This window comes from Solanum verrucosum, unplaced genomic scaffold (genome assembly GCF_900185275.1).
Source record: "Solanum verrucosum unplaced genomic scaffold, falcon-dt-bn FXZP01000051.1, whole genome shotgun sequence".
Taxonomy (NCBI): domain Eukaryota; kingdom Viridiplantae; phylum Streptophyta; class Magnoliopsida; order Solanales; family Solanaceae; genus Solanum; species Solanum verrucosum.
The window spans coordinates 1,438,046-1,454,690 of record NW_026020110.1 but is presented as its reverse complement, the minus strand read 5'-3'; the positions used below and the strand labels follow the sequence as shown (position 1 = coordinate 1,454,690).

At 33.4% G+C, this 16,645-nt stretch overlaps 2 protein-coding genes across 2 annotated transcripts in view; one reads left to right on the top strand and one right to left on the bottom strand.

The window, feature by feature from the left end:
- LOC125825309 (protein phosphatase 2C and cyclic nucleotide-binding/kinase domain-containing protein) overlaps positions 1-16,645 on the top strand; it is a 532,052-nt gene that overhangs the window by 502,722 nt on the left and 12,685 nt on the right. The window lies entirely within an intron of this gene.
- On the bottom strand, positions 15,779-16,306 carry LOC125825355 (uncharacterized). The gene has a single exon (XM_049504698.1). The coding sequence runs from the start codon at positions 16,304-16,306 to the stop codon at positions 15,779-15,781; it is 528 nt and encodes a 175-aa protein (XP_049360655.1).

Here is a 16,645-nt window from a genome sequence, read left to right as displayed (position 1 = left end):
CCAGCCGGTGATATTTGCAATATTTTGGATCATCACTCCTCCCTGCTTCATCTGGTCGTTTCATCTCTGGTAACTCAAAAAGTTTCATCTCAAGGAGTTCATCAAAGATTGCGGAAACATCTGAGTCAAGAAATAGGTAGTCCTTCCGCTGCATTTCCTTCAAGGTGAGCTTTTGATTTGTCATTCCTTCAAAAGAATTCGCTTTTGCGCTCTGCGTATTGCCCACCCTTGTGGTGAATTTCACATGAGAGGCATTGACGTTCATGGATTCTTTGTTTTCAGTCTTTGGCAAATATTTTCCCACTTTCTTGAATTCTTGCCTTTCTTTGACTTTGCGGAGTTCGTGGACAAGTGGTGCTTCAGTTCCGACCGATGACATGCTCAGCTCCATATCATGAGCGCGAGTGGCCAACTCTTCAAAAGTTTTAGGCTTTATACCTTGCAAAATATAACGGAGACCCCAATGCATACCTTGAATGCATATCTCTATGCCCGAAGCTTCACTAAGTCTATCTTTACAGTTTAGACTTGCATGCCTCCATCGGTTGATGAAGTCAAAGACTGGTTCTTCATTTCGCTGGCGTGTGTTTGTAAGTTCCACCATGCTTACAGTACGTCTTGTGCTATAGAAGCGGTTGAGAAATTCTTGCTCCATTTGTTCCCAATTATCAATGGAACCCGACTCAAGGTCCGTGTACCAATCAAAAGCATTGCCCTTAAGGGAGCGGACAAATTGTTTGACGAGGTAATCGCCGTATGTTCCAGCATTGTTGCAGGTTTCAATGAAGTGCGCCACATGTTGCTTTGGGCTTCCCTTACCATCGAACTGCTGAAACTTTGGAGGTTGATAACCGGCAGGCATTTTCAAACTATCAATCCTTGCAGTGTATGGCCTTGCATATGTCAAGGAGGATTTTGTAGCAACCCCGTACTTGTCTTTAATGGTACCCATGATGAACTCCCTGATTTGATTGATCGGGATCGTTCCTTCCGAAGAAACTTGGATCTCTTTAGCATATTCAACATGCTTTGTGGGGCGATCGACTGTCTCTTGGACTTGCAGACGTTTTCCAGGTGCGTGGCTTGATTCTTCATCCATCATGCCCTCCACCCTATCAGTTAGCTTAACAATTCGAGCATCTTGATCTTGAACATACTTGGTCAAGCCTTCAATAGTTTTTGTCAAGCTCACAAGTTGTTCTTTTACAGATGAAACGTTAGTCACCATTGCGTGCATTACCATAGTAGGTGGCGGAGAGTAGCGTTGATTTTCTTTAACATGAGATGCAAACATGTTATATGGGGTAGATCCCGTGCTTAAGACATCATTGTCAACCGAAGCGATGCACTTCTCGTATGTAGATGGGCTCAATTGGGCAAGAGCCCTCTCAACCATTTCGGCGATGTTTTCCTTTGCAGCTTTTGCAGGAGACTTCACATGTTTTGGAGACAAACCAAAGACAGTAGCAGATTCGGACGACACTCGTGAGGCTTGTTGTCCCAGCAATTTGGCTTGGTTCCTTGTGATAGGTCCCATGCTTCCCGCAGTAACATCGAGGATGTTTTCGACATCGACGCCGAACTTGGATCCATCAGTTTTTGCAGATGCATATGCGGATTTCGATGCCGATGCAGATTTCGATGCAGATGGAGATTTTGATCCCGATGCGAATACGGATGTAGATCGAGATTTGGATGCAAATACGGATTTCGAGTTGATCTTCTTGCAAGTCATCTCGGTGTTTTTGAACTTTGGTTGTCTTGAAGAGAAGAGATGAGAGGTAAAGATTGTCCCACTGGGCGTGCCAATTTGTAAGCGTCTAAAGTTTCAATCCTGAAATACAGTAAATAGGAAAAGAAAAATAGCAAGCAAACAATAATATTTGTATTTGAATAAATGCGAAGGTTACAATCTTTATAAAATCTCTTAAAAGAAGATATGTAATCCCCTGATTCTTCTCTTCCACAGATGTTCTTGATTTGGCGGAATACTTGCGGCTCAATACTTGGAGCGAAGACTTCTTTGTATGCGGAAGACTTGCAGATCACCAATGAAGAGCAACTATGTATTTCTGTGTGTATGTATGTGTCTCTCTCCTTTTGGTCTTATGAAGACCTCTTTATATAGGCTTGAGCTAGGGCTTTAGGGGTATTTTGGTCCAATCAATTTTGACCCTTAGGCCTGAAGAATATGAGTTGGGCTCATCTTGCCAAATTAATGGACTGACCCAAATGTTATTTGAACTTGATTTAAGTCATATAATTCTGACATAAATATTAATTCGACTTTATTAACCAATAATTTGACTTGGTCAATGTATCATGAATTTAAGATTTAATCCAAATTTAGTATGGATTTATCAATAAAACTTCACTGTCTACAGTATTGTATATTAAATTTTACTTTTTTTGATTTATATTAGAAAGTATATTTGAGAGATTTAATATTATTACTTCTTCTAGTATATTTATCTATTTTCAAATTGCAAATATAACTATGATTATGTTATAAATTAATGGCATACACCGAATAATCAAATAAAAAAAAATCAAACCAAATTTATTTTGGTTTCGATCGAATTACACTTTTTCAAAACTAAAAAATCCAAAGCGAATAGTATAAAACCAAATCAAAGCCGAAAGCACACCCCTACTATTTAATGCTAATGTGGCAAATAATGTATTTTTCAACTTAATTGTCACGTTATTACTATAATGATTTATTTATTCTAATTGTATTATTATTTGTTTTTTTAAGGGTCCGTTTTGTCATGGGATATGAAATCATAATATGAAATCATGAGATAAAATTGTAGTTTTGTTAGGACATTGTATCTTTTATGTGGTATGTTTTCTTATTGACATAAAAACCCATAAGTTGTAAAATTATTAAAATTGTCTCAATTTTTTATACAATCATACCAAATAAGTAAAAGTTTATAAAATTACATAACACACTAACACAAAGTTATTCTTAAAAAATATAACATTTATAGATCAAATTTTATTCAATAAAAATAAAATTGAACTTAAGTTGTACTGTACTAGTCTTTAATATAATCCTCTCACATATCACAAACAACTTTCTCGCGTTAAACTTGCATTTCTTGATCATATGACTGAGAAGACGAACAAACGTTTGGACATGTAATTTTACGCTGATTTCATCTCATGGTTTCAATTTCAGATGTTTTATAGAAAACTTGTGTTTCATACTCAGTATATTAGGAGAGTTTCAGGTTCAGTAAATTGTTGTTAAATGTTTCTTTCAGTTTGATGCTTGTGTATGTTTGAGTTAGTCTTCTGCTTGTAGTCAACCAGGATGAGGGTTCGCTTGGGACTAGCAATGGTTCTCGAGCGTCGACCACGTCCATGGTGTAGGCTCGGGTCCTGACAATAATGGCATAAACAGACACTTTGTTGAACGACAATGATAGAGATGAGCTTAACTTTTAAAAGATGATATAGATAAACCTTTTTTCAAAGTTTGTTGGTATATTTGAAACTTTTTCCTATATTATAACTCACAGAAGTGCTAACTAATAGCATTAGAAATTTAATTTCAACTATAGTGTATATTTTACTTGATTTTGAAATATTTCATTGAGTTATCTTCTACAATTACTTTACTTGATTTGAAGTAGTTTAATATATATTTCATTGAGTTATCTTCTATAACTACTTTACTTGGTTTGAAATATATTTATATTTTTTCCTAGATTAATAAAGTCATTTTTATTCATATTATAGTTATTTTATTTATCTTATTTTCCTTTATATTTTGCGAGTGTTTTGGAACTTTTTTTTTTCAAATTTTAGGTGGCCTGTTGGGCCATTTTATTTAATGTTAATCAACTAACATATCAGTCTAGCCAATCGGCCCAAAAAATTAACAAAAATGATAAAAAAAATAATCTGAAAACAAGGAGCCCAATCCGCACCGAACCTTCTATAAATAATAAGGAAAGTACTTAACAACATCTGCCTCTTTCTCATTTTCCTTTTTCAATATTGGCTTCAAGATGTTTCCTTTCGACAGTCTCTAAAGCCTCACACTTCGCCGCCTCCTTTTGTGGATCTGTTTCTTTTTTGTACCTCTTCTTCTCCGTCTTCTACAGCTCACACAAAGGCATTCACTACTGAGAGGTAATCGTTCTTCCTTCCTTTTCCTTCTTTTCTTGTTCTTTCCTTGTCATTTGATCTTCCTCTGCCGTTAATTAGGAGGTAATGTGTTGTCCACCAATGCTTGGAGTTCACAAAGGTAGCTGTTTGGAGTTCTCAAAGGTAGCTGTTTGGAGTTCTCAATGCGAACACAAGGACGTCTTCCTCCTTTTTATTTATGCTTCTTACTCCATTTAGATCTGACCCTCTTTTGTACTGTGTGAGCTGATTTTGTGCTTTATACCCAATTTTGCTTGGATTCCGTGTTGACCTCCATGCTTGAATGTTAAAGATGATGTTGTACCTCTGACTTTTGGTGAAAGTTTTTGTGTGCTAATATAGATCAACAAATTTTTTGTTAAAGCACTTGTAATGATCCCCTTCTAAGGACATACTCTTATGTATACATGTGTGTGTTACTCCCCTTCCTTTCTTGTTTATATCCTAACTTCTGGATCCTTATGTGACTTAATCAACTTAGTTTCTATCCTATGTTTGGAATCTGTGCTTTGTCAGTATTAATGATGCGCTTTTAGTTGTTGGTAACTCGGTAAAATTTCTGAATTCTTGCATGCATGTATGATTAATAGCTAGATTTGCTGGAACTATTTAAGAAGTTGACAAAAAATAGGGATAGTGCATAAGTACCTCCGAACTATGACCGAAATCTCATTGACACACCTTAAGTTAACTGGAGTCCTATTGCCCCCCGAACTCATTTCTCGTATTTTCAAGCACCTTCTATGATGACATGTCACCTTCAATAATGTAAGTTGGTTGTATTTGTGCACATGCGTCTGCCACGCATGCAAATATTTTTTTACAAAATAATTTAACTTTTTTTAAAAAAAGTATTATTATTTTATTTTTTTTAGATCTTCTTATTTTCGTCATCTTTTATTTAAATTAAGTTAATACACATAAAATTTTAAAAAAGTTTTCCTTGTATTTAAATTTTTCTTAAGTTTTTTTTTAACCTTCATTCATTGTTTTTTCTCTTTTACTTTTTTATTGATATGATTTACTCTTTTATTTTCTTTGTCTTTCCTTTTGATTTGATTTCAAATTTAATTCCAAATACCTTGTATTTAAAATAAGTTAATTTCGAACTGATATCAAAATAAGTGAAGAAAATCAAATAAAACATAAAATTAAAATGTTAAAACTAAAGGATACTTTTTAATTATTTTTTGAAAAAAATACACAATTCTTTTATAATAATTAAAAGTGGAAAGATAAGAAATTAATGTAAGAAAAAAAAATCAAAAAGTTTTAGGTGAGGAAGAAATTAAAATAAATAATTTACAAAGAATAAATGAAAATAATTCAATATATATAAGTTTTAATATCGATAATATTGTGTACTAACTAGTTATAAATTTACCAATTAAAAAATGACATGTGTCTATTTTTTCACTCATCATTTTCATTCAAGAGAATGTACACACTCTCTATGACACACCAACTTTTAGGGTGTATTTATTTCATTTAAAAATAACCTAGGGGGTTAAAAGGATCCTACTTATGTTAAGGTATATTGCTGGAATTTCCGTCATAATTCTAAGGATACTTAAGCATTATCCCTATTTATTAATTTAGATAAAAGAGTACATTTTTTGAATAAGTAATAATTTATATGCATTAATGGTAACATAAAATTAAAGGATGAACAAATTATCATAACATTTTGATAATTTGGAACCAATAAGGAACCACAAAGAAGTTGATTTTGGCAGTGTTGTTGCTTCTCCCAAGTACCGTTACACTATGACTGAAATCTCCGAGACACATCTTAACTATACTAAAGTTATATTACCCCCCTGAACTCATTTTATATATAATATTATACACCTTTTGCCTTATGTGGCACACCCCGTGACTCCACGCAGTTGAGGCGCGTGAGATATATTTGGATGGCACGTAAGCTAAAAGGTGTACAAAATTACAAAAAAAATGAGTTCAGGGGGTAATAGAAGCTTAGTTTAGTTAAGGTATGTCTCTGAGATTTGAGTCATAGTCTATGAAGGTACTTCTACATTTTCCCTTGTTGCACAAGAGGATCAAGAGACATAATAGCACTTGATAACTTAGTTGCATCAAGAGTTGAGCAAACATGTTTTTCATTATTTGTTGCGCTCTTAGAAAAAGTCTTTTCATGACTTGACGACATTTTTTCAACTATTGTCTTGGTAATAAATTGAGAGTCATAAAATAGAGGGAAAAAATTATAAAGGTCATGCAATTTCACGATCTCAATAATTAAATTGCATGATCGTTGTATTTTTTCCTCTATTATGTGACTCAATTTATTATAAAGAAAATCTTTGAAAGATTGTCGTCAAGTCATGAAAAGACTTTTTATTTGATTTTAATTACTTTTTTTTTGTTTTTTTTGTCTTTCCTTTTGATTTGATTTCAAATTTAATTCCAAATGTCTTATATTTAAAATAAGTTGATTTTGAGTGGATATCAAAATAAGTGAAGAAAATTAAATAAAACATAAAATAAATTAACACGTTAAAATTAAAGATAATTTTATTTTATTTAAAAAAAAATACACATAATTATTTTAAACTAATTAAAAGTGAAAAGATAAGATACTTAATACTAGGGGTGTTTGTGGTTCGATTTGGATCGGTTATTGGTTAAAACCAAAACCAAACCAATCTAGTCGGTTTTTAAAATTTCTAAAACCAAACCAAACCAAATGAAAAAAATAACCGTTAGTTTGGTTATTGTCGGTTTGGTACAATTTTTTCTGGTTTTTTTCGGTATTGTCGGTTCAATTAAGCAATTAAGCAATACTAGAGTTATTATTAAATGAACAAAGTGATTCAATTAAGAGAGTGTGACTATCTTATGTGAGGTAGGGTAGGTAAATACTAAAGTAATGGATTTTGATGGACTTGGACTTAGGATTGTAATAGTTGAGCAAAAATTGGTAAAGTTAAATACTTAATGTCACGACCCAAAAATGGATGTGATGACACTCGTCGTATCCCACCAAGACAAGTTAGCCTAAAACCCAATCATTTCTATAAAGTGCGGAAATAAAGCAAAGTTCAATAACAATTACTATTACAAAGACGAGTCAACTTAATTCAATCCCCAAAACCTGGTTGTCACGTGCACAAGCCTCTAATGTAAATACTAGAATTGAAATAAAATACGCAAGTCTCAAATGATGTTGTCTTTCAAGTAAAAACAAAATCATAAACAGGAGTAAGGAGGTTCGCTGAGATGACAAACAGCTACCTCTCAAATCTCCACAGAAAGCCTCAGAAACGAAGAGAATGGAAGGTATCACGAAGATCCGGGCTCGTAACCTATAAAAGATTGTAGAAGCAAGGGGTGAGTACCAAACCACACGGTACTCAACAAGCAAACCTCTAAACACAAGTTAAGGGTACAGAATACGGGTACTCCTTACACCCCATCCTAACCTCCATAACTACAACATGCATAAAACCAGCCCAACCTAACAATTCACAGTTTACAAAGCATACAACTCAACAATAGCACTCTTAACAGATCATATATTCTCAATAACAACTCAATATTCATCAATAGTTTCACAGAAAGGCACTCACAAGATCAGCAACACACAAGATCAAGTTCATTAATAATAAAAATGTGCAATGCAATAAAATGCAATGTCAATTATAGTGATGCATGTCTGACCTAATGATACACACCCGCTGTCTCTCAGTCCGGGACCCATGGGGGACATATCTGTCCATGCATCCATCGCGGCGCGCGATACGTCCCTCGAAATATAATATCAGTCGCGGCGCGCGACACGTCCCTCGAAATATAGTATCCATCGCGGCGCGCGATACGTCCCTTGAAATGGTACATCCTCCTTAATTTCTTATTCTTTCTCAATGCACATAACACTTGTCACAACCACGTCTCAGAACAATGCAAATGACATGTTCACACAAATAATAAGGAGATGACCATTTTCATAACATTGCACAAATCACAACTTCAACGATGATGCAACAAGTCTTTCAAACAATTCTCAACACATTACACAAACAATTGATCACATTACTCCCAAACATACACCACAAGGAAATACACGAATTCCATACGCTTAACAAGGGTTTAGAAATCCACTTGCCTCAAATAACAGAACAATCACTCCGAGACTTGAGCCTTCCCTTTTTGTTGAGCTTCCAAATCAATGCAATCTATTCAAGTACATATTCACAATAAGATTTTGAAACTAACAACGCCCATATTACTATAGGTTTAGCCTTGACCTAAAAATTCGCTAGACTTTATAATCAAGTTCGTATCTCTTGATGCCAATTAACATTTCACCATCATATATTTATTTATTTTTCCTTCCTTTTTTACACCCTTTATTCCAACCAATGATTGGCTCACCATTACTCATTCAATTAACTCCCTATACTTACCTTTAAATTTCCAGAACAACTCACGGTACAAACATACAGCAATATACCTTATTCTCTCATCCAATAATTTTACTTTTATTATCATTCATTGCCCTCTCTAATGCCAACCACTAATTTATCTCAACTAGACTCCAAATAACTTCCAACGATGAAACAATTTGCAGGATTCAAAAATTATACCAATTCCCCTTCATATATACTATCCTTAACTATTACTCACGGTGTCCTCCCCTATGCCATAATTATTCATAGCACGTATCCCCAAAATCCTTAAGTTAATGTTCCAATCAAAGAATAAAATACTAATTTGTTAAAGTACTAATCCAGAGAACTATTTCAATAGCAGCTAGGTAAATAATAGTATAATACATCCTTTCATAGTAATAATTATCACATTTAAAGACACCATACCCACCAACACATGCGGCAGCCACATATGGCTTAAAGATTCTTAAAATTTAAATTCCTCACCTTCACTTCATTAATATAATAATCATTATTATGAATTTCTATCCAATTCTTAAGAAAATACTACATAGATAGACCAACACGTATACAAAGATGAGAATTCTAATTAAACCTTACCTGAACAATCTTTGTTAACTGCTTTCTTCTTCAACGTTTTTAGTTTGATAGTGGGACGCCGCATGAACTCGTGCAAGGAATGAAAAGGAAAAGAAATTTATTTTATTAAACCCTATTTAACTTTAATTTATTTTTAACACATGGCCCTAATGGTATAGGATCTTAAATAAATGATCACTTTAGCCCACTAACTATTGATTAATTAACTCAAGTTAAACGAATAGTTTAAAATTTCCAAAAATGACCTTTCGGGTCATCACATTTAATTTGATTATATTTAACAAAATATTTATTATTTATTTATGAATAATATATAAAATGTATGTATCTAATTTATCGATTCGGTTTGGTTATTTTTGCAGTTGTTTTTTAGAAATCACAACCAAACCAAATAGTGTCGGTTTTTCAAAATATAAAATCAAACCTAACCAAACCAAATATCGATTTTTTTAATCGATTTGGTTCGAATTGTGGTTCGATTTGATTTGATTTTTAAACCATAACCATGAACAACCCTTACAATTTCATTGTTGCGGAAACCAAGATGCCTAAAACTAGCATGACGGTTGTCCATATTAAGTAGAACCCCCCACCCCGAGCTCAAGGAACTCTCAAGCTTAATACAGATGGATCAGTACCTCGAGACCCAGGAAAGGGGGCATATGTCGGGTGTTTAGAGACCATATAGGTAAATTAGTGAAAGGTTTTACCAAAACATGTGCGCGATTTTCTTTATACCCAGGACTTGAACCCGAGATGTTGTAGGGACTTGCTTTGTTAGGAAGATTCCTAAATGTAATTTGAACATCAATGACCAGATATGGTCACAAACAATGTATCAAACTAAGCTGGAGGCTAACTCCATCGCCAGACTAATTACTTATATATATATCCTATTTACCAAAAAAAAAAAAAACACTATCGGCGTTCACCTTATTTTCGCTGATTTTTTTCGGTAATTGTATATAGGGGTGAAGAAAAATCGAGTTGGCCAATAAATCGAACCATAAATATGCTATTCAGTTATTGTTATTGGGTTATTTTGTTAATGGATTCTTATTGGTTTTATTAAAAAAATATTGAGTTATTGATTCAATATTGCTTTTCTAATATTGGGTTATTGGGTAAACCGATAACCCATTAATATAGTAGTAATTTACTACTTTGCCCTTTAGCATTCAATTCACATTATTGTCCTAGTTCTTTTATTTTTGTTACACTAGTATAATTCTTTTAATGTTAGTTATTATTATTTCTATTTTATAGAATTCTGTAAAGTTACATTATTGTCTTGTCGCACCAAATTGTTGGGGAAGCCATACAATTGTTAAATGAGCATTTTCTTATTGGTTAAATCGAAAACTGAAAATTGAACTGTTAAGGACCAAAATTTGATAAATCGAAAATCGATAAACAATTTCTTAGTGGTTTGGTTATTGATTTGACGTATTTAAAAATTGAAAACCGATAAACTGACCCAATAATATGTAAATCGAACTGAACCGATCGATGCACCCTTATTTAAATTATGACAACTCAGCAATATAAAATATAATAACTACTTTATATGAAAGTCACTTTTGCAAGAAAAACAATTTTCTTTATTTCTTTATTTGAAAGTGGTTAACGTAGTTAACCACATTATTAAGACAATAAAGTGTCATTATAATAATTATATATTTTAAATTTTGAATTGAAAGCGGTTAACATAATATAATCATCCATTTAAATTGAGATATATTTTTTAAAAGAGTTCTATTTGGGTCAATCCAATTTTGCATATATTTTGGATTAAAAATTCTTTAAATGATGCACATATTTTTTTATTTTAAAAACAATTTTACATGTGGCTTATTCAAACATGTTATTGAACTTCTCTTCTTACATTTTTCAAAAAGAAAATTATCGTAAAAGTTATCCCCTAAAATATCAATGTCAATCTAAGTTTAGAAGGTATAATTTTTTTTTATAAAAAAAGTACGTGTTTAATATTATTGTTCTTCTTTCTAAAGGTGATCTATTTCACATATTTTACATTCAACTTAATTATTATCCGCGTGAATATTCCGAATGAGGATTTATAGAGATGGAGTTTTATTGGTTTATTTAACTTAATTCAATTTTATTTATTTTTTAATTTCAAAATGAAAAAAATAGTTTTTTTTGGGTAATATTGTTGAAATACGTCACAATAGGTGAAATTGCATTAAACTTACATCAAATACATTTTGTTTACTTGATTATAAGTGTTTTCATATGAATATTATGTATGTAAATATCTAAACACAAGTCCAATTAAATTTAAATTTACATAATACAAGGGAGTCAGCCGAGCACCTTTACAATAAGTTTTTGCTACTCATTATGTATTTTTTCATGTAGTAGAGAGTATTATTGAAGAGCAAACTATAACCAACGTACTTGTTATCTTTTTAAAAACCATATTTTTTTCACCCAAAAAATCATATGTAAATATCTAAACATAAGTCCAATTAAATATAAAATTACATAATTCAAGGGAGTTAGCCAAGCACCTGTACAATAAGTTTTTGCAACTTATTATGTATTTTTTCATGTAGTAGAGAGTATTATTGAAGAGCAAACTATAACCAACACACTTGTTATCTTTTTAAAAACCACATTTTTTTCACCCAAAAAATCATTAATTGACTGACCCACAAAAAAAGAAAAGGAAAAAGTTGTGTTTTGTTATGCATTGTTCTTCTTATATAGGTGTTGATCTAAAGTGGAGCCATGATTGAGTTTAGTCATCTGCCACAAAATAATTATTATTTTTATTTTCAAGGAACTTATTTTCTTACCATATCTATAGTAAAAAGATTGAAAAATATTTCATATCAAACAAAAGTAAATAGAGGAAATGAAGGATCCACTATTTTGATCCAAAAACTAATGTAACATTACATTTACATGAGGAAAACAATAAAACAAAGAAACCAACAACAAAAGGGGGGGGGGGTAGCAAATGGGAGACTTGACTATTCTTCACAGGGGAGGAGCTACAACCTATTAAGAGTGTGCAAGTGAACACCTTTCATCGGAAAATTATGTTGTTTATGTAAGTCGAAATCATATATATATATATATAAAGAGAATCATAAGCTCGCCTACACGGCACCCTTAGAGTTCAGGAATTTATTTTTATATTTTTCTTCATATTTTTAGATTTTTTACCCCTATTTTATTTTTACCTTTAAACCCGCTTCATCAACTCTTGTATCCCTTTAGATGCGTTTTTCAGGAATGACCTATAAAAAATAGGCAAATCATACCCATTGTTGTATCTTCTTCTTCGTGACAAATTTCATCCCTAATTTCTGTGGAACTTCGTCAATTCCTTGGAAGTCCACTTTGGATCTTCACAAAAAGAAATAATGACCAAAACTTTAATCTACTTATTATTTTTCCCTCCATTCAACAAGTTAAAAGAAAAATTATTCAACTGCTCAATTGTTAAACAATTTATCACAACCATTACAATTTTTTGGTTCATACCTACTGTCACGCCCTAAGGCTATCCCCTAGAGGTAACACGAGACCTAGGATCACAAGTGACCCCAAGCTAAACCCGAGTCTATCATACCCCAAGCATACTGAATATATAACTAAGATAAGCGGAATCATAACTAATAAATGAGTTAAAACTAAAGGACTCCAAATGAAAATATATCTGAATATCTGGGGGAAACAACCCCAAAACACTTAACACTGACTCTATGTCTAAATGCCTCTACTACTTATGAGATGCTGGGACAAGTCCCCATCTAACTCAAAAAGATACTGAAAGACGGAAAGTAAGCTAACTAAACCAAGCATAAAGAAACTCCCTCGAACTATGAGGACTCACCAATGAAGTTGTTGAGTGGGCTGGAAATTGTACTAAGCGTGATTTGGATGCTGAGCGCCTGAACCTACATAAAAAACGATGTAGCACAAAGTATGCGTCACTACTTTGAATGTACTAAGCATGTAGGATATCGATACTAATATGAACGATATAAATAGAACAAAATAATACTGACAATATAGACTGAGCATGGCAATAGGCTGTACTTTAGTATAACTAAAAACTGAGCTAGACACAATGACTAAATACTAATCATGAAGATAACATGTTGAACTCAATACTAAAGTACATGCTGATAACATGGTCAATGCAATAAGAGTATGACTGTGGGAGCTACTATTAACCGACATAAACCACGTGAGCTAAACGTGGAGTCCGATGTACACTCCCCATCGAGAGGACCCAATATACCTTGCCAGGGGTATAAAGACATGATTGTGGCGTGATCACTAAAATTGATGCCCAACAAAGGGGATTTCTGAACCTACGTTGGCACGTGGTTCTATGACTGTGAGGGTACGCTGAACCTTAGTCCAACTCGGTGCTAAGTCTACTCTCAACTAAATATGTATATAGCTAAAATGCAATTGAAATACCAAGTAGCTCAAAATACTGACATGCTATCTTAAAATGCAACATAAACATACTGAAAGATATGACATTCGAGTTCTGAAACATGATTTTCTGACTGATTTGCCTAGCAGGTATAATTCATAAGTACTAATAATTAATACAAGCTAGGGTTCTGAATTCTATACATGAAACTATGCAAATTTTCCAAGAAACATGTTATTTAGAATCGTGGATTTATAGCAGCTAAAATCAAAATGAATCTCCAAGATTTTGGAAACCCCAGGTCTGAGCAATTTTTGAAAAATTTAAGAACTAACTGAATTCTAGAGACCTAATGGGTGAAAAGAACCCACTAGTGAAATCCCACATACCTGGTGACAAAACTAGGGAGAAATCCTTCAGATTTTGGGGCTGAATTTGAAGAAGACCTATGTCTGTGCTTGTGAGAAATATCGCCTCGTTAGATGATTTTAGGAGAATGAGGGCTCTAAATAGTTTCTGATTAGATTATTAGGCTTAGATTGAGTAAAACAACGCAGTTTAAGTATCAAACGCATAGGGGAAAAGACCAATGTGACGCTGACTTAAAAGCTGACGAAGTGACTTCAAGACAAGTTTCATGGGCCGTCTAGAGCACCACAGCCCGTCAAGTGGGTCGTGAAGATGCTCTGCCTGACAAGGCTTCACTATTTCGGGCATAACTTTTTACTCTGAGCTTGAAGTTGGGCAAACTCAGTGGCATTGGTAAAAGGATTCTGAGATATTTAATTTGATAGGTCATGGGCCACATAATTCATTTTTTGCTGAAAGATATGATCGTTTGAAGTTGACTCAAACCTCAAAGTCTGACAAGCCTGCCACTTCACGGCTTGTGTGAAGCTCCACGGGCTGTTTAGGAAACCGTGGTTCTTCACAGTGGCTTGTGGGTTTAAGTGTCACTTTCACGGGCCACTACACTGCCCGTGTGAAGTTCCACGGACCATCTAATTGTTTGTGGTCCTTCATAAGGGGTTGGGTGATCCTGTGCCCCTTTCACGGGCCACTCCACGGTTCGTGTGAGGTTCCAGGGACCGTCTAATGGTCCGTGGTTTCCCACCCTTTTCTGGGTGCACAACCAAGAGCAGGGTGACGGGTCGTGGTCCTCTTCACGGCCTGTGGATCCCCTCCATGGTTTTTCCTTCTCTCTTGTTTAATCTTAGTTCTAATTTTTTTATGTTTTACACCTACTTATTTTTGGGGGCTTTTTCCTTCTATCATCACATTGTACGACAACTTACGCTAGTGTTATTCAATGATATGTAAAATTTTATCTTTAATGAGTTTATATTGAATTACTTTTTTGTTTTTGGCATGAAAACTTTTTAAGCATTCTTGATGGAATCAAAATTGAAGAAGAGACAACAAAGAGAGGATAAATTTTGATGGAACTTGATAAGATACTTGTACCTATTAATATATTTTATTGAGAGTTAAAACATTTTCTCCAAAATTTTGTGAAGTTTGGCCGACATTGAAAAGTCACAACTCTTTGAAAAAGTACAACCCATCAGAAAAGTCACAATCCTTCAATGTGAAAAGGTATCTACTTTTTGATATGTTTTATAATATAAATAAATATAGTGTGAAATATTTTATAGGATTTGGACTAAGACTTTTGGAATTAGTACTTATCCAACTTCTTTGAGATAAGCAATAAATCAGGCCAATGGTCTATAAATTTGTAACTTACTATAGGGAGTTATTTCATGGAGTTTGTAATTTACTGTAAGGAGTTATTTAGTGGAGTCAACCCATCAATGTGTGTACCTATTTATAACAGATACTTATTGGGAAGGTATTCATTCTTGTTTGCAACTTAGAGGAGAAATAAATTAGTGTTTTGTGAAATGACATATCTAAATAAAAAAGGAATGAAACCGCAGGTACAAAAAGGGGATTGCGCAAACTAAGTTGGGAATTTGAAGAATCATCATTGTGCAAAAAGTCCAATCTTCAACTATTACAACTATATTATTATTGTTTGGGCAAATTTACCACTAGACAAAGTATCTAAAAGACTTTTATTAGAAATTAAAAAAAATCTCAATAGGGATAAGTACAAGCAAATGGGTTAGACCTTACCTTACCAATCCTAATGAGGTAACAAAAAGACTTGGACCTTTCACTAAGCACGAATCTGAGAAAGTAATTTGAACATTAAACTTGAAGATCTAGGATCCCAATATAGCCCAATTTCAACACCATCGCCCAATCCGCGGTCGTTGAACAATTTGATGCAGGAAAGAGAAAAGTCATCATTGTACAACTTCTTTAAGCAAACACTTTCACCTTCATACTTCTTAGGGACATTCGCCCCAGTTAAATCCCACACGTCAATTGGCACATCATACCCGTTCTCCAAACTTTTAGCTGCATCCAATGTCCAATATCGAATAATGTACTCAAATGTCTCAAAAAATGGAATCACCAGCTTTCCTAAAATGATCTCATCACGAGTAATCTTTTTCTTGATCTGCCAGGGGTTTTCCAAATTGATTTTCGGGGGAGGGTATATATCCCTTATCTCAATTAGTTCTCGAGTCACTACATGTGGAGTGTTGTTAAGTTTGCAAGCTTCTTCTTCAGCTTTTGATGGGAAAAAATTGTAAAAGAATGTCTTCTTAAGGCTAAGCAAAGGTGTTTCATGAGACATTGAAGAAATTGCTGGAAGGATAGCTGAAAAAAAGAGAGGCGGTAACACTCTATTTATAATAGTAAAATTAGGTTTTAATTTATATTCCAACCTTGAGCAGAAAACATAGAATACTTGATGACAACTATTGATCAAATTGGTAATAAATATCCCAGATATATTTTTTTTTTGACAAAAAGGATCTTTTAATAATTATTGGGTTACCTCATTAGCCATATTTTTATATTTAAATTTTTTCCTTTTATATCTCTCTCTATATTGGCAAACATATTTTTCTTCTTCTCTCCTTAAACATTTCTTTTCACGGAAAATTGGATATTCTTGAAGCGTAATTTTGTC

What these genes read in the sequence shown, in the direction of transcription:
- LOC125825355 (XM_049504698.1), bottom strand. Translation starts at nt 16,306, where the DNA reads ATGTCTCATGAAACACCTTTGCTTAGCCTTAAGAAGACATTCTTTTAC.